The sequence below is a fragment of the Papio anubis genome, chromosome 2, assembly GCF_008728515.1.
Source record: "Papio anubis isolate 15944 chromosome 2, Panubis1.0, whole genome shotgun sequence".
In the NCBI taxonomy this organism is placed as follows: Eukaryota; Metazoa; Chordata; class Mammalia; order Primates; family Cercopithecidae; genus Papio; species Papio anubis.
The window spans coordinates 176,687,215-176,706,909 of record NC_044977.1 but is presented as its reverse complement, the minus strand read 5'-3'; the positions used below and the strand labels follow the sequence as shown (position 1 = coordinate 176,706,909).

The window sequence follows — 19,695 nt, the reverse complement described above, 5'->3', positions numbered from 1 at the left end:
GCTTCCCCATCCATCATCCCAGTAAAAAGCACACCAATTTAAGCAAACAATAAAAAGTCATTTTAATTAAACAATGAAAGGACAGTAAGCTCACTAGCAAGGCAGGATTTAATTTAACTTCTAGCTATTGACAGCACTGTTTGACATTCTGGATATAGTTTGAGAGTATTTTTTCCCCAAATGATGAAAGCAGCATTCTCTCCAATCAATGTGGTTGTTTTATTCCAACTGCACATATTTCAGAACAAAGCTATTCTCCATCTCTCCTATCCCATGGCACAGTCTCCTTTGTATTATTTCCTTCTTATCTCTCTCCCAGATGGAAAAGCCTTGCATGTATTCTAATCCAGTATGATAACGTCTTTTAGAATTCCCATGAGAGGTAAAGGTAAAACCTCTGCCTGAAAATGTTACGGTAGAAGGACACCACTCCTTTGTTATCATTCCTTAATTAAATCACAATATTTCTAACTGTAGATATATTGGGATAAAGTCTAAATATTGGGATATTTTTAAAATTATTCTTTACATTAAGTCAAATGGAGCCTCTGTGTACTTCTATTACTGGCCTTTCTGCTGTTCTCTAAGGCAAAAAGCAACAAAATGAATCCATTTTCTATGGGATGAGAACACTTAAACTCCTGCTGGACATTAAACTCATATCCCCTAAATCACTTCATTTTCAGGTTGAACAGCCATGTTTTCTTCGGTTACTTTTCAAGATATTTATGAGACTCTAAACTCTGACATATTTATCAGACCCTAAAATCAGCCTGCCCAGCATATAGTACCCAATAAATGCCAGGACCTTTTCTCTATGGATAAAGCGATCTATTCTCCGAAACCACGCTTGGCTACTTAAGATCCTTCATCATGTGTTTTGCTAAACACAGATATAATACTTGGAATGCAATCTGTGTAGCAAAGATTACAGCAGGACTCTCACCTCCTCTTCCACCGAGTGGAGTTTAAGGCTCTTGATGGTTTGTTCTTTCTGTTTTGACTCTTTCAGCAAGATCATCCAGATTTCAGAATGACCTTAACTTACCTCTAAACCCTGGGGTCTTCATCACAGGAGCAGATTCCCAGCCACTGTTTTGATAAGTGCTCCTTTGCAATTGATTGTTTGAACCTATATGTCTGATTTTACACCTACCTGATAAGTTTTGGAAAATTGGTCATTTCAGGCAATTAAAACCCTGATTCAGCCTTTGCTCTTTTAGGCATCCCTTCCACTGTGATTTTCATCCTTTATGTTCCTCCTTAGGATATAGATTCTTGCTACCTCTCTTGCTCTGACTTTAAAAAGAGGGCAACAAACATTAGGAGGGTACCTACAACGTACTAGGCTTTGTCCAAGAAATGATGACACATCTGTCCCTCCGCAGAGAGAGCTTCACACCTCATATATGTTCTTTGGAGCAAGATGTTTTTTTTCATTTTCTTTTCTGTGTTATTACACAGAAAAGTCTTCTGACTACTAAAAGCTGAGGCTTTGTTAGGATCCCCACACCTGCCCTGATTCTTTAAATCTTTTTCTGGCTGGCCGTCTGAATTATACCTTGTATTCTGTCTAGGGGCCCTCATGTTCTCAGGAAACCTGAAAGCAAGATGCATTTCTTAAGTTATTTCAGGATCCTCTCCAACATGGGGACCAGATCGCTTTGGAAAAGCATATTCATTATTCACAATACCTGTTAGGTCACCAAAATACATCCTCTCTCTCTCTCTCTCTCTCTGGCTTTCCAGGTGAACCACAGGCTTCTGCAATTCCTTCCCACCTGAGTTTCTTTACCTCCTAAAATCACGCACAGAGCCTTCCTAGTCCCTGCCTTGTCTCTGACAAGGCAGTGGCACCCAAACCTTGCCATCCAACCTTTTGGACACATGAAGGTTTAAAATGTGCTTTCCTTTAATGTATAGTTTAATCAGTTTTAAAAGCTAAGATGCCTAGTCCCAATGAGGCCCTTGACCTTGTTCTAAAGCAATTGCTTGTAAATTGTTAAAGAAAAAAAATAATACCCCCACTTAAAAAGTCTTGTGATTCCTCCGTGGATGGGGTGACACAGGTGTTGGTTTTTCTTCTCCTCTAACCTTCGAAGGCAGAATTTTGGCTCCTTCCTGCGGTAGCTGCCATTCTTTAATTGTTACCAGCCCTTTCCAGGTTACATGGGGAACGTGATGAAAAATATAAAAAGATTTGGCAGAACAAACTGTCTTGAGTCCAGTGGTTCCCAATGTTGGCTGCATATTAAAATACCTTGAAGAATTAAAAAATAATTCCTGATACCAGGCCCCAGACCAATTAAGTCAGAAACTGCAGGAGTAAGACCCAGTTAATGAGTAGTTTTTAAAGCTCCTCAGGTGTTTCCAGTGTGCAGCCAAGGCTGAGAATGACTACATCAGCCTGGTGGAAGAAACAGGTATTTTGAATAGGATGGGGCCTGGAAAATGGAAGACATGGAAATAATTTTAATGACTAAATTTCAGATAAATTGTTCTTGACATTGGAACCAACTATATCCTCTAATTAGGCAACAAAAGTCATATATATGTATATTTTTAAAAGTAGATAAGCAAATATAAATTTTTTCTCTAAAAGTTACTATTTTGTTTTTTAAAAAAAGCATAACTTGTAATGGCAAAACTGATATTTTCCATAACAGGTAACATGCAGGAGTGATTTAGAATAAAAAAAGACTTTCCAAAGGCAAGTCATCCAGATGTCCAAACGGTGGTGAATATAGCCTCTGGAGTATATGTGGGTGGAGATAAAAGTCAATTTCACAGTGGTTAGCTAACTCCTTGAGCCTTTTTTCCCCCGGTGGGACACTGAGACACGTGCAAAGCAGCAAAAAGGCTCGGTGCACCCTTCTTGCCATTACTCATGGGAGTGGAGTTTATGGAACACATGGAGGCCGCAGTGGGAGAGACCTGAGGCTGCAGAGGAACCACCAGAACCTTGCTACAGCACCAGCAGTACGGGTCCGATTGCTTTCTTGGTCACTCACGGCCAGTGGATGGAATTTGAGACAGCCTGTGTCCATACTGGATTCCACTGTGCTGATTCATATCAGAATGAAGTTCTAGAGTACAAATATTCACAACCAGAAATCACATCTGGCCTCAGTGCAGCTTTGTTTACTTTGCTACTTGAGAAAAAAAAATCTTGAAAAGTGAGTTGCTTTTGCCTTAATTCAGTTCAAATACATTCTAAGCTTCCTTCAACTGCATCACAGTGTCCTCTAGCATGCAAATCTTTATTATTTCCTTGGCCAGACACAGGGCCATATTGATGAATTCCAAGTGTGCTTTCTAACCAAGGTTCACAACCAAAGGCTACTTCAGCTCTGAGTCATCACCTCAAATAACTGATTTCTCTTCTCAGGAATGAGACTAGCAACTTGAATCCATAATTTTCTTCCTCTTGTAACAACTTTTCTCAACCATATTTCCACACTTAGTTTTCCTTCTGCATTGAGACCAGAAAGTAAATCTGGTTTGTTTCTTTGGAAACAAAAATGCACAGCTGGAAAGCCAGCTATTTTGAGGCGTGAGTGCACAGTTCCAAGGCAGGATACCCAAAATCCCCCAGAGCTACCAAAACACCATTTACTCTTTTCATTTCTTACATGCAAGAGCTAATCATTTCCCCACGAAGCCAGCTCCCTGGTGCTGGAGCTGAACAAACACAAAATGAGATTTGGGAGAAAGAGGGCAGCATTTCTAAGACCTGCCTTACTCAGAAAGCAACGGAAGTCAACAAAATGCTCAAGGCATGTGATCAATACACAGAGTGGGTTTGCTGGATGGCGTAAAGCAACGACATTAAGGACACAATGGGTCCAGAGGGAACCAGCTGGCTGAGATGTTCTGCTAGCAAGTTAAACATAGACAGGAAACCGCGTGTCTGATACTGTAAAAAAAATAATTTGTCTTCCTGCCAGAGTTAGGCTTGCAAACCAAAAAGGCTGTTTTCACTTAAAAGAAATGCTACAACAATGATAGAGGAAGGAATGAAACTTTGTGGCTACAAGAAGTCCTCTTCTCTGCCCTTCTCTCAACATCTCAGGTTAGAGAGCACACACCACCACACTAACTGCTACAGCCTGCACATAGCTGGCGAGTCAGCAACGTGCACCACTGCGCGTACATCTTATGGTCTGCTTCCCTATTTAACCACATAGATTGAACTTTGAGTCAGAACTGGTTTCTCAAGTCCTGATTTCTAAGCTAGCAAGATATAATCAATTTATTTACTTACAGTCCTATCCCATTCCAAAAACAAAAACAAAACAACAACAGTGAAAGAAGATAAAGTCAAGATAGGAGCTAAAATTATGACAAATGGAATAGAAACATGTGAACACAGGGTAAAAACTGGTAAGCAAGGGTGATATTAGTACACTAAATGTGTAGGTACATATTTGCTAGAAGCAGGATTCAGATTTGACTCTAAGCTCTTCTGATAGTTAGCATTTGAGAGAGAAACACAAAAACCATGAATATCTCTATCGGGGGTTGGCCTGAGACCTGTTTTTGTAAATGAAGTTGTACTGGAACACAGCCACGTCCAGTCGCTTACACACTGTCTGTGGCTGCTACCACAGAAGAGTTGAGTGGCTGAAAGCTGAAAATATTTACTATCTTGCCCTTTATCAAAGAAGTTTGCAGACCCCTGCTCGGTGTGCTTCAAAGCGTCCTTAAGATCAGAGGCAGGCCGGGCGCGGTGGCTCAAGCCTGTAATCCCAGCACGTTGGGAGGCCGAGATGGGCGGATTACGAGGTCAGGAGATCGAGACCATCCTGGCTAACCCCGTGAAACCCCGTCTCTACTAAAAAATACAAAAAAACTAGCCGGGCGAGGTGGCAGGCGCCTGTAGTCCCAGCTACTCGGGAGGCTGAGGCAGGAGAATGGCGTAAACCCGGGAGGCAGAGCTTGCGGTGAGCTGAGATCCGGCCACTGCACTCCAGCCTGGGCGACAGAGCGAGACTCCGTCTCAAAAAAAAAAAAAAAAAAAAAATCAGAGGCAAACAGGTCCTCATGAGGAGAACACCTTTCTAAAACAGAGAGCCAAAATAAATGTCTCCTCCTGGCTTCCTCATGAAGATAACAAAACAATGCAGTGAACCGCATCCTCCGCATTCTTTACAGTAAACAGATCACATTGATTCACAGGACTCTTATAATGGAGAGCACCTCAATAGGACTCAGGTGGAGGAATTTTCAGGGAGGAGGAGAATACATGACTTTAGTACAAAGCTCCTCACTCATCTGGCTAAAGCCAAAGATAAGAAATTTGAATCTAGTGGAACAGTAATAACTATTTACAGTCAAAATTTATTAAGTGCTTGCTCTGTGCCGTGCCAAGTTCTCTACATAAATAAATACATTTATCCTCAAAATAATCCTATTAAAAGTATTCATTATTTCTACTCCCATTTTTCAGAGAGGAAAACAGGTGAAGTAGTTCTCCCAAGAACCAAGAGCTTATATAAGGCTGAGCTAGGATCTGAACACAGGTAATCTCAGCAGCGAAGCCATGCGCTCAGCCCTGTCCTCTGTTGTCTTCCCAACAGATGAGCATCTAACTGGTCATCGTTTATACACACCGTTTCTCATGGACATGGAAACAGTGTCAGCCTGAGGTTGTGCTTCTTGCCAAGGACATGATGAGTGGTGGGTCTGGGCTGCTGTTCAGCAAACAGAACAGGTAGCTTCTTACGTAAGGTGTGCAGCCTCCCACGGGTTAAGACTGATAAAAAGCAAACACGCCACCACCACGGGAATGTGGAAGGGTAAGGCTATTCCTTCTACAAGAGACAAGATTATCTGGTTCTTCTATGACTCTCCTATGGACAAAAAGTGAGGAACAAACTATGAGATCTTGGAAAATCCCAGCTCCTCTCTGGAGACCCACTTTTTTGTCATTAAAATGAAAAGTCTGGAGGAGCCAATTCACAGGTTTCACTTCATCATAGAAATGTAATGATTCTAGGAAACAAGACAACACACCTGAAAGTAGTTAGCACAGGTGCACATATTCAGAGTAGGCTGCAATCTAAGGCAGCAATCATCACTATGGTTGTTCTATGAGTTCCCACAGCCTAGGCCACGGGCTTGCCACCACCTTGCCTACATTTCAATTGGAAAAGGGGTGGGACCCTGTTCCTGCAAACAAACTACTGAAAGTCCAGGACTTGGGTCCTTTCCTACGTGGCCCCAGTGCCTCTCATTTTCTAGAATAAGCAGTTCAGTTCTAAGTTAGCAGGAAAAGCAGGATGGCCAAGATCCAGACATTTGGGAGCTGGAAGTGGTCCAGCAGCATGCCTCCCTTCATCCTCCTTGGCTTACCATCTTGTTTTCCATGTACCCACCTTCAGCAGATAGTCTTAGCAAACAACCCAGGAATGAACTGATTCAGACCAACTCTTCTTAGCACCACACTATTACTCTCCAGGGCTTTCCAAGGCCACCAAACACCTCCTCTGTAGATCCAATTCAAAACAGTATCTTGTACAATGCATCTTGAAAACATTCACAAATGTCTTCTTACTTTGGGAAATATTAAGGGACAGTCCCACAGATAAACTAATACAAATACTATAAACTAACATGAACATGATCATAGAAACAAAAGAAATGCCTGCTGAAAAGATGTCTGATTTTCTCCACATTAAGATCCACACCAGAACAACGTCTGTGGAGTATATTTAAAAAATAAACCTTATTGTCACTGCTGAAAAACACCCACATGCCACTGGAGAGTTCTGTTACACAAACTGACTGAGTAAAGTATATTGAGCTCATTTCCAAATGACCAGGCTTTAAACCAAATTTATTCCTCATGGGCCCATTCGCTCAGGGAGTTACTAGCATGAAGTTAATAAGACCTCCATCTCTGGTTCCATCCCTGCCTGGTGAGTTCACACCAGTGCTTCTCACACTTCAGTGTGCAAACAAATCACTGAGGGCCTTGTTATAGGCAGATGCTGATGCAACAGGCCCCGGGGGGCCCAAGGTTGGCAGTTCTAATAAGCTCCCTGGTGATCCTGTTGCTGCTGGTCTAGACAATTTCAGTAGCAACCGTTTATACCATTCAGAAGAGGTATGTGCCTTGGCATAGAGTGCTCTCCTTAATCAGGGTAAGAAGGAGTAAGAAAGGATGCACCTACTGTATGCCAGCCACTGTGCTGGGCGCTCCCAAGCATCATCTCCTTATATCCCACAACAACCCACAGGTACCATTTATCCGTTGGTCAAGTTATTGGATCAATTATGGATGTTGACTCGCCTTGGCTTGTGTAGTCTTAGCGTAGGTTATTACTACTTGGCCAATAATGGTGCAGTCATTCAAAGAGAAGGCCTTGTGGCCCAAAGCAAGCTTTCCATGGAAAAAATGAAGAGGGAATGAATCCCTTTGGCAAGTACAGAACTGCGATTACCCTAATCACTGATGTGAAAGGCACTTGTGAGTTGTTTCAGTTTTATTTAGCTGCTTCCTGCTGTGATTCTGAGTCAAAACAGGAACAACGTGCCTAATTTGTAATATTATCCAACAATGCCAGGGATGTGGTTAGCTTTGATTAGAAATTCTAGACTCAGCATGCTCCCCTTGCCTCTGTGAAGGCATGTGGAGAAAAAGAGAAACTGGATGAAACAGGGATTAAAGCAGAGTGAGCCCCTCCAAAACCTTGTGGTGTGATGTGTAGGTATCCGAATGCTCGGTTTATGCACCACAGTCAGCACTCAACTACAAAACCTCAGTGTGAGAACAGACCTAAGGCTACACAGGCCTGGTTTCCTGCATTCATACAAGCACAAGTCACCAGCCCTCTATAAAAAACCCAACTACTGCTAACAGCTAACAGTGACATGTCAGGCAATGTTGCAAGCACTTTACATGCATTAATCTTCTCAATCCTCACAACACCTCCCACCTGCTTTGGATTTCCATTTTACAGATGAAGAGACTGAAGCATGGAGATGTCAAGTCACTGGCCCAACACAGCAGAACTAATAAGTTGTAGAATAAGCCTTAAATCCAGAAGATCTGGCTCATTCTTGAGTACGACACTAGACTGCTTCTCTCTTACCTAAACCAGCAGAAATCACCTCTTCGCTCAGTGTTCTGCAAATTAAATGTCTCACTGCACTTGGAAACCATTTATGAAATGAAAAAAACTGAGTTGCTGTGTTTGATTCTTACAGGTTCAGTGAGAGATCAATAACCACATCATGTCTTTGCAAAGTGGGGATGTCATCTGCAAGTAAATAGGGTGGCTATTTGCTCAGGATTCCTTCCTCTCCTACCTCCTGTGCTGCCTTCAGTCCTGGTGCCCATCAGGTCTCATCTGACTGACAGCTGTCACCAGGCCATCCATCATGACCAATCCAAACAACTTCTCTTCTAATTGGAATTTTATATGTTGGTTAGTACAGGGATAGACTCTGATTTCCTTGGAATTCTACACAAAATGTTTTGGCAGGAGGGAATCCTCAGAGACTGGGAGGGAAGCATGAATATGAGAGAACAGTTGTGCAGTGCAGATCCAGCCCCATTCTAGTTGTTTCTTGACTCATGCCTGCCCTTGGTCACTGTAGGAAGGCACGGGAACTGGCACTAGCCCCCACGGAGGGATTCCAGGGTTAAGGGTAGGTACCCGGTTTAAAGAAAAAAACAGCAAAGTTTCTTTAACTCTTTCATTCTAAAAACCATGACCTCAGTCCTCTGAAGAACTAGCTTTGATACTCACTCGTTGTTCGATCATAGACAAAGTGTTAAATTTCTCCAGGCCTGGTTTTCTCATGCATAAATAGGGATATTAACAGTGCCTACCCGCATGGGGTGGCTATGAGATGAAATGAGGTCATGCTTGGAAAGGGCTGAGCTCTCTGCATAGCAATAGCATGTTTTCTCTGAATATTAACTATTATTAATAGTATCACTAGAAATAAAGATCCATACTTTAAAAGAAAATCTTGTGGCTCAACCTTTTTTTTCTTACATATTAAAAAAGGTAGATGTACATAATTATCATCCATTGTGTAGATGCAGATCAGGAACTTGCCAGCAAGAGTACTGTACTACTAATAATATAGCCACAGTGCACGTCATAGCTTTTGTGTTCACTACCTTGTTGGACTTGGAGTAGAGAAATCAACATTAAGAGTTTTCATTCCGGCCAGGTGCGGTGGCTCACGCCTATAATCCCAGCACTTTGGGAGGCTAAGGCAGATGGATCATCTGAGGTCAAGAGTTTGCAACCAGCCTGACCAACATGTTGAAACCCTGTCTCTACTAAAAATACAAAAATGAGACAGGCGTGGTGGCAGACGCCTGCAATCCCAGCTACTCGAGAGGCTGAGGCAAGAGAATCGCTTGAACCCAGGAGGCGGAAGTTGCAGTGAGCCAAGATTGCACCATTGCACTCCAGCCTCGGTGACAGAGTGAGACTCTGTCTCAAGAAAAAAAAAAACAAAACAAAACAGTTTTCATTCCTCAATATAAAGAAGAGATGGTGGCAATAAGAGGAGAAATGGAATACAAAATGTTGCTCCTAATGTCTGCTGTTTGAGGTGGAAGAAATACCCCACCACAGAGAAGAGAGATGCTTAAAAAGCAAACACCGCCCCCGCCCCCCACCTCCTGAAGCATTTTAGAAGACTCTGAAATCACTCAGACATTTGAGTCATCAGCTGTGAAAGGCTTCCTGTACTGTACAGTGAGAACCTGTCTTTATGCTTATTATCTCACTTCATAAGAAAGTCTGAGAGTAAGAGGAAAAATACGAGGGATGCCCATGATGATCACCTGAGTTGAAATACTCTGAAAATGGAAGTCATTAATATCTACAAGGCTTATAGTAAAATATAAAACACATGAGATATTTTGACAAAGATATTCAATAATAAAATATAGAACCAACTTGTAGGCCATTTACCAACTTTTGTCCTTTTGGAGGAAATAAACTTGTCTACTGTAGAAAAGCCAGTATACAAAAGGAGAGAAAAGTTTCTTCAATGCCAGTAAACGTGCCTGGGTATTCCGCTATTAGAGATTAATTCCTTTGGCTTAGGCTAGGCCTTCTTTTAAAAGGTGAACTACTTGAAGAAAGCTGACGTGGTAAGTCAGAATATCAGGTGCTACCATGTTTCGTGTGATTTAATCTATTTAGATTTCCGTCCTAACTCAAATCACATAAAGAACATGAGGCCAGGCACAGTGGCTCATGCCTGTAATTCTAGCACTTTGGGAGTCCAAGGCGGGTAGACCACCTGAAGTTAGGAGTTCGAGACCAGCTTGACCAACATGGTGAAACCTGTCTCGACTAAAAATACAAAAATTAGCTGGGCATGGTGGCACACTCCTGCAGTCTCAGCTAATCAGGAGGCTGAGGCAGGAGGATCACTTGAACCTGGGAGGCAGAGGTTGCAGTGAGCCAAGATTGCACCATTGCACTATAGCCTGGGTGACAGAGTGAGACTCCGTCTTAAAATAAAAGAAAAGGAGAGAAATGGACCATTTATAGGACAAGAACATAGGAAGGAAGAGTAACCTGGAAAGTGTTGCCCTGACAAGATGTGCATCCCTGCCTTCAGTTCACTGGGAAGTTGGCCTGGGGGAAGCTGGACAGGAAGAGAGGGAGAATGGCAGTAGGTGAAGGACACAGGAAGAGAACAAGCTGGATCTGCAGTGCTACTGAGCACCAAACACGAAACACGAGGACACATCTCTTCTCCCAAGTGGAATGCACACGGACACAGAGATAGGGTGTAGAGCCAGCACTTGTGTTTCAAAAAGATTTTTTCATTAAATCAGACCTATTGTTGACTAAACTAACCTTTCCCTTCCCTGAATTTACATTCCTAGAACCATGAGAGTACTATTAATATTTATTTACACTATCACGTCGGTAAAAATGGAAAGACTTATCCATCCCCAGTGCTGGAGAAGGTACATGGAAATCCGTATGTTCACATCCTTTCTGGGAGGACAATAGTTTAGTAGTGCTTATTCAAATTTAAAATACACATACTTGTAATCTAGAGATTTCACTTCTGGCAATCTGCTTTGCAGAAATATTAGCACAAATGCATGAGATATTTTTACAAAGCTATTCAATGTAGCATTAAGTGGAAAAATGGAAGATAATCCATCAACAGAGACATGGTAATATCCACCATGGGAGATAATAGGACATTTGAGACTAAATTAAAAGATATACAGTATATCTATGTGTTCTATCTTGTTTAGAAGGAATTGTAAAAGTGGTTGGGTTTAAAAAACGTTGCAAAATAATATAGTATGATCAAATAGTTGCACTGAAAGATGGATGACTGGATGGAATGGATGGAAGGATGGACAGATGGATGAAAGCAGGGAAGGAGAAAGGAAGAGAGGCAGTGATTGGGAGAGAGGACAGAGTGGAAGATAATATGAATGAATGATAGAGACATGTGTGCATCTAATACATTGTCAATACAGATGATCTGTTGCAGTGGGAGTGAGGGGATGAGGGAAATGTACTTTCATTTTTAATTTCCACACACTGTTGGATTGTTTGAAATTTTTGATGAAGAGCATATAATACTTTTATAATTAAGCCACTGAATACTCTTCTTATTAAAAATTGAGGGAATAGTCTATGCCTTCCTTTCAAGCCAAGTAAACGCTGAACTTCAAAGATGAAGGCTAGTATCTAATCTACTCTTCTCCTGGCTTCAAGGGTAAACTTTTTATTTTACCCTTTATCCAAGAGTAAGCTCATTATTTCCTCTCTGTATTTCAATTTTTCTCTCATATTGGATCGATGACAAGTACCCTAAAGACAAATCCTGGGACTATGTACAAGAAACAACGTCAGTTATAAAGAAAGTCCTCCTCGAAGATTAAACAACCCCATCCAAATCTTTAGAACAATGATTACCAAATTTTAGCTGCACCAAATTACTGGGAGGGCTTGTTAAAATACAGATAGCTGTGATTCACCCCCTACGTTTCTGATTTAGTGGGTCCTGAGAATCTGCATTTATAACAGGTTCCCAGGTGATACTCATGCTGGCTGCTCAAGGGGCTGCACTTCGAGAACCACTGCTCTAGGTGAAAGAAACTATTTGTCAAAGATAAATAATAATGTTAGCCCCAGTCAACCATATTTGATGAGAACCAGAACAAACCCTGCTACTCCCTAAGCCCATCTTTCCACCAGCCGAATGGGCTCCTAATCCACTGTATGGAATCCACCACAGAAGGAACACGCTCTATGACACTGTAGACCAAGGATGCAAAAAATTGGCACAGATGTCAGATCCCAGACCCTTAAGAGAAGAAAACTCACCTTCTGAGAAGATGATGTTGTCATTGCACTCATCAGAGCTACAGGAACACATGAAGAAAGTCTCACCAGGCTTTTTTTTTTCCTTCATAATGCACTTTGGAGAAGCAGCATCTTCCAGAATAAAGTCATGGTAGGGGAGCTTGGGATCATGGCAAACTGTCTCTAGTGTTATGTTCTCGTCATTCTTTCTCCTAGAGTGCAGAGATTCATTGGAAGCAAGGGGAGAGGGAGAGAGAGAAAGAGAAAGAGAATAAATGAATAATTTGGCTCCAGTCAGAAAGGCAATCTGGAATACTTTTCCTTCATGAAGTTGTTCCTAACAACGGCAGCTGGTTCCTGTTCTCCAGCATTCGCAGGCTGTCCTATAGTCTCCTATGTTTTTCTACCTTTTTCTGTTTTTCCTTTGTTTATTCTTGGAACCCATTTGTGGTTATAAACATCACCTGGAGCAGACAGCGTTCCATGGGGGCAGTCCTGGTGGAGAATTTTACACACTTAAGTCTTAATTAAATCATTAAAGGGGAAGACATGGAAAAAAAGAACATTCCTAGGTACTCAGGATAATTTTAAATCTTCCATCCTGAATGTAATGCAAACCTCACATCACACCCCTAGTTTAACTGGCAAAATCTGTCCTGTCTAGCTATACTGTTTTCAAAGAGCATGCCTGGGGAAATAGTCACAGTTCCTCTTTTTTTGTTTGCTGGGCCCCAGAGCATTGCGTGTAAAGGGTATACTCCTTGTCAACAGCTGGTTCTGCTGAGAAAAACGGGAAGAAACATTCCAGATAAAGAATTGCAGTCTTTCCCAAATTACAGAAAGGAGCAATTCAGAAAAATAAATAAATAAATAAATACATGAAACGGAAAAGGATTTCAGGGTGTTCTTCATTTACAGTTCAATGAAATATTTTATGCTGTCATAAACTAACTACTTTTACACTTAGTATCCCTTCATAGCACATATTTGAAGACTAATTTAGCCCAGGGCTCAGAGAATTTCTCACACAGAATTTTCCCTGGGTCCTAGGAAATGCTCAGTTGGCTCACAGGGTACATTAGATTTTTAAACAACATGATTAATGCCCACTATTATGATTGAACAAAAGAACACTTTGGCTCTCTTGGAAAAGGGCATCACCTCTCTATCCAGTTCCCTCTGCTCCCTCATGAACATACTATCTTGGATGACTGTCCAACAAGGTTAATCTGACATCCTCCCTTTCACCTCTGTCCTTTTTAGATGCAAAATACCTGCTGTCTTGAATTGCATTCTCTCTGTCTAGAGAGGGAGCAGAAGGAAGGGCTAATTTGGACCAGTCAGTTTTGCTACAGTAATCGTCTATGAAGATTCTGAGTGCACACATGAGCCAATGCGAGCATGTAATCGCTCACCAATTTTCCCCTAATCCTCCCTGCCCCATGCACAAAGGCTCACTGCTCACAGCAAGGAAAATGGAAGGCAGGCTAGAAGCAAGAAGCAGCTAAGACACAGCTTGCACCTATAAAAGATGTGGGGCCATCCCCATAAGAGAAAGAGCAACTTTGACCAATACCTCCTTTTAAGTGCTTAAGTCAAAGACACTAAAGGACAATCTGTTGACAAAGAGATACAGGCAAGGGTATGGGTGAGGACAGCCCAGGCAGGAATGGTGCCAGTGTTGACATTCATGCAGCCCAGAGTTGACTCTAGTGGAGGTACATGTGTTTGCTTGCGAAGGGGCTCGAGGGCTCTTCAACTAGAATTCCAAAAGACACAAGAGGAGCAAGGCTTTGCTAAGTTGGTCCCCGCTGTGACAGGAAGAGTGACAAGCAGAATAATTGGTTGAGGGTGGCTATCAGGACATCAAATGAAACTAAATGAAAGTTGGCATAATCAAACAACAAATCACGTATATTTAGAAATCTACCCATCCTAAACCCCAAAGCTACTGGACAGTCTTCAAATCAGCTGTAGTCATGGAACAAGAATACCTTCCTCCCTGTCCCCACAGTTTTGTGTGTGTGTGTGTGTGTGTGTGTGTGTGTGTGTAGGTTGTTTTTGGTTTTGGTAATAAAATGAAGAATGAAGGTACACTGTGCCCAGGGAAAGTTATAGTCCCTCTTCCTTATGATGCTTACAGAGGCCAAAGAAGGAACCGTGAGCCATGAAAGAAAGCTGCTCTATAATTATTGGGCAGCTCTTCCAGAGCCTCTGGTTTTCCACCTCTTAGCTACTTAGAGAACTAAAATCACAGAGAGAAAACAACTGTAACACTTGAGACCCAGTAAAGTCCTTAACTGCCTTCTCCACTCACTCCTGTAACAGCCAGGCACAGCTAACTTTTCAAACCCTTTTTGGATACAGCTGAGCCTAGGAAAGGTAAACACAAAGAAGTAAATACGGACTTTTTTTGTCCCACAACATTTACTCTTAGCCATTGAAGAGGTTATCAATTTCCACTGAAAGAAGAACCAACATGATAAAATTAATTTTGGAGGCTGAGCATGGTGGCTCATGCCTGTAATCGCAGTACTTTGGGAGGCCGAGGCAAGTGGATCACACAGTCAGGAATTGGAGACCAGCCTGGCCAACACAGTGAAACCCCATCTCTACTAAAAATACAAAAAAATTAGCCGGGTGATAGTGGTGTGCACCTGTAATCCCAGCTACTTGGGAAGCTGAGGCAGGAGAATCGCATGAACCCACAAGGTGGATGTTGCTGTGAGCCAAGATCACGCTATTGTACTCCAGTCAGGGCAACAGTGGGAGACCCCCTCTCAATAATAATAATAATAATAATAATAACAACTTTGGTTATAAAATATTTCTATCCTTGGAAGAAGCTTAAGCATTTTACATGGAATGGGCACACAACTGACATTAGTTAAATGAATGAATGAATGAATGAATGAAAAAAACACTAACACTGATCAAAAAAAAAAACCCCACTGAAATCTACAATCATAGTAGAGCCTTTCGGTTTCCACACTGGCTATTTTTACAGTAGCCTCCTGTCTTAGTTTAGGTTTCCTGGAAACAGACCTTGAGGCTGTGAGTTCTGAGCAGGAGATTTTTGGAGATGCATCTGTAAGGGACTAAAGGCAGCAGTATTGCACAGAAGGAAAAAGCTAAACCATAATGCAGGTTGCAGCAAAGGCCTCAGTGAATGCCTTGGAAGCTCTGAACGTGAGATGGTCCTTCAAAGATGTCCCACATTACGGCAAAATAACCAGGAATGTGTTTCTCTGCATCAACTAGCCATGGGATGCTGGATACCCATGAAAAGTGTCCAACGTGAATGAAGCAGCTCCCATCACTGGAGGGAAGACTCAGCAGTGAACCTTCAACAGCCAACACTCCCAGGGAGTGAGTGCCTTGGTCATGAAGGAGGATCAAGGAGGGCACTATAGCATCCCCTACACTTCCCCTTCTCATTAGCAACAGCCCTGGCTTCACAGGAGAACTTTCTTTGGCCAAGACAGGTCAAAATAATGTTCACTGTATTTATCCTTTATAGCTGGGACACAGAAAAAACAGGGAGGCCTCCTCTCTTCGACATGCTCACATTTTTTTGAGGCTAGCAAAGCCTCTATTGTAGAGAGACTTGATTCACATTCAATGATTTGGGCTTGTATTACTGGTCAGAAAAACAAAAATCTTAATTAAAAGAGCCTTCTTGGGTGGCAGAAGTAAGCGCTCATACCACCGTAGATATTTGAGAAACCACGGAAGGAAGCTTTGAGGCCATCTAGTCTGGTGTCTCAATCTTTCCTGCATTCTATTTGACACATGGTCATCCAGCCCCTCCTGAACTTCACTTGGTGCTTACAGAAAAGGAAGCCTGTTCTGCTGTTGGGAAACCATGATTGTGAAAATGTCTGAACTTACGCTGAGCGCAAGTCTGCCCTCTTGCCAATGTTATGGATCCTCCCTCTACCCTTCAGAGTTATGCAGAATATGTTTATTAGATTTTCTACCTGAGAGCCTTTCAATTTCATCAGCAGAACCCATGATCTCTCTTCACTGCACTAACCACGTCTAATTGCCCAGGCCATTCCTCAGACAGCATGATATCTAGGCCTCTAACCACACTGGTCCCTCTCCTCTGAACACACTCTTTGTCCAAATCCTTTCTCTGAAAGCACTACCTAGAAGTGGACATGGACAGGTATCACACCATATTGGCAAGTACGTCATGACAGGTCTTTGCTGTTAACATTCCTTCAGTTTTTCTTAAGAAACCAGTTCATCCCCTGGTATGTACAGAAATTGGTAAAGTTTCCAGATCTATCATCAAGGCTAGCTTTACAAGGTCTGGGGGTCTCAAATGACTTATTCCCAAAAAAGGGGGAGAGATATTTGGGTTTACATTCTTGTTTGTCAACTAACCAGGAGCCACATAAGTTACTTTTTAAAAAATGGCCAATAAATTAAAAACATCAGAATAAGTCTGCAAAATGTCATATCTCATTAATGAATTTATGTACTTTTGCAAAATTGCAACTCTTCTAAAGATCAAGGTTGTTTACTTCTTGTTCATGCTCACAATCTATAATCATGAATTAATCAGATGATTCATGAGTATCCACTGTGTATGTATAATTACTATTTGAGATGTGTATATGAGTTGGAGGTAATGAGAGAGAGAGAGAGAGTAGAAAATGTGATCCAATAAAAATATATAGTTCTGGTCGGGCATGGTGGCTCATGCCTGTAATCCCAGCACTTTGGGAGGCAGAGGCGAGCGGATCACCTGAGGTTGGGAGTTCGAGACCAGCCTGGCCAACATGGTGAAACCCCGTCTCTACCCAAAATACAAAAATTAGCCAGGCGTGGTAGCGGGCACCTGTAATCCCAGCTACTTGAGAGGCTGACGCAGGAGAATCACTTGAACCTGGGAGGTGGAGGTTGTGGTGAGCCAAGAATGTGCCACTGCACTCCAGCCTGGGTGACAGAGCAAGACTCCATCTCAAAAAAAAAAAAAAAAAAAGAAATATGTAGTTCTGAGCCGAGAAATAAGTCATACCTAGCCCAATGGTTATATGAATGATATAACCAGGATTTCTGACTAAAAAAATAGGTTGTTTTTCTGGTTCTCCACGTAGATTCCCCATTTTTGGCAGGTGGTTGTCTTTTCCAACAGCCAACGTTTCGTCACGTCTTCTTCCAGACCTGAGATTGCCTCATGAGAACAAAGCTCCTGGTCTCACTGTGGGGTACTGAGGAGGTGTCGGTTAAATGCCTACTAAGTGGCAAATCCCTCTTCTTGATACAAGAAAGAGTTTCCAGATTTACTATATTAAAGATAGTTTTATATACCATGACATACCCACATAAATATACACGTACATGCAGAGAACACCCTAGAAACTACATTTAATAATCGAAAGAGAGATGGTCTAAAGGAAAGGGAAATGGAACAGGTGTTTACACTTAGGGGACAGAGATACACTGACTGTGTGTACTACGAGAATACATTATGTAAAAAGGGGAAAAGAAAGAATAACTTCTTAAAAGGCTCTCTTACCATACAGCCACACAGACTTCCTGTGGCTTTTCACAGATGGAGGTGATGCTGCAGTTGCTCAGGCAGGATTTCTGGTTGTCACAGGTGGAAAATCTCACATCACAAAATTTACACAGTTGTGGAAACTTGACTGCACCATTGTTGTCAGTGACCATCATGTCATTGTTACCTGAGGAGAGAGAAAGATATATTAAATGATTATCCAACTGCCAGGCAGCCTGCCAATGAATTCCTGAAGATGTTATGCAATTTCAAATGAACTTGATGTCATGGAATGAATCTGAAGAAAGGCAAAATAATTCCTTCACATCAGATTAGAACTCCCTCATGTATGCAATCTGTAATAAAATCCATTGTACGGTGGTGAGGGGTGGGGAGGGCTTGGGGTGGTTGAGTAGCCACTTGCTTTTGTCAACGGTTGTCATAAGGCCAACTTTCTACAAAAACCTTATCATTCAATAAAGAACCCTAGATGGGCCCCTGCATAGTACGGAGTGCTGGGCCCACAAATAAAAGTACCCTTAAGGAAATTATAGTTTAGCTGGGTGAATAAGACAGGAAACAGACCAAGTCAGGGAGACCCAAAATAGAGGGCAGCGCAGAGGATGTGGGAGCCAGGCGAGCATCACCGCCCAGCTGGGCAGGGAGGTTACAACCTCACAGAGTCATGAAGTGCCACACAAAAGGAGGAACTGTTGGTGGAGGCACAAGACTTTACCACCATTTTCCTGACCTACTCCTGAAAGAGCTATAAGGGTGTTCTTTTCAAGGGACTAGTTCTACTGACTTCTCTCTGTGTTTGAGGGAAATCAGCTGATTAACGAACATTTACTGAGTGCCTCCTAGACATAATCCCAAGCATTGGTGAGGCATTGGAGTATGATCACAGCAAATAAAAGCTGAATCCACCTAAGGATCTGCCTTCCGTACCTCTCCCTTACCACCACCATGGCCAGCTTCCTGCCCCTTTCTGGGAAGAAGCCAAGTTCATTCCCTCCTCAGGCCTTTCACTTGCTATTACCTTTGTTTAGCTTCCTGTCACTTTTCTGGTCTCTGATCAAATGCCACCTCTTCATGCTACACAGCAACCTGCAAGTAACTACCACAGGACTCTGTTTTATTGTCTGCACAAACTATCCACATCACATACTTGCTAATAATCTATCCACAAATATGTAAGCTCCATGAGACTTTGTCCACCTCATTTACCTACTATATCTCCAGTGCCAAGAAGAGAACCTGTCACATAGAAGGTATAAAAAATGTTTATTGGATAAATGAGTGAACACAGGATGAATACAAGGAGCCCTTGATACCAAGTAGGATAGGATATAGAGCTTCTGCACTCAGATTAGAGAGGAGTGTGATTATAAATGTGATACTCATTCACATTTATTCAATAAAATATGGAAGACAGACTCTTCTTTGCAAAATACACACTGCAAGCTAGGGGCAGTTTAAATAAAGGTATAACACCCTAATCCCCATTTTCTTCCTCAATGAGATGGTGATCATGTTAATTAAAGACATTAGTTTCGACAGGCAGTGAAGTATGACAAGGCTACTAGGCACTTAACCAGCAAACATGAATTAATACTTACATGCTAGACTAATAAATATTAAGCACTTAGACTGAAATGGGGCACTGGAGGAGTTGCTGGGCCATAGAAAGTTGTGAGGTACTTTTCCAAGGCATAACCCTTAGAAAGGCCTAAGCAAAGCCTCGTGTTCCCTCTGCTCTTGCCTAGAGAGGAACACTTCAATGCCCTTCCACAGTCACTCTCTGTCCTGTGAATTTTAGGTTTCTGTCTTAGATACTTTGTCCTGCAACTGTCTTTGTAGCTT

General features: G+C 42.1%; 1 protein-coding gene across 2 annotated transcripts in view; it reads right to left on the bottom strand.

Annotated features, from left to right (window-relative positions):
* The window catches only part of TGFBR2 (transforming growth factor beta receptor 2), an 87,141-nt gene that overhangs the window by 31,147 nt on the left and 36,299 nt on the right, over positions 1 to 19,695 (bottom strand). For both annotated transcript variants that reach the window (XM_003895208.5, XM_003895209.5), the window contains 2 exons: positions 17,851 to 18,019; positions 12,342 to 12,532 (listed from right to left, as the gene is read on the bottom strand). In XM_003895208.5, coding sequence (XP_003895257.1) covers positions 12,342 to 12,532; positions 17,851 to 18,019 — 360 coding nt within the window. The remainder of the gene's footprint in view (positions 1 to 12,341; positions 12,533 to 17,850; positions 18,020 to 19,695) is intronic.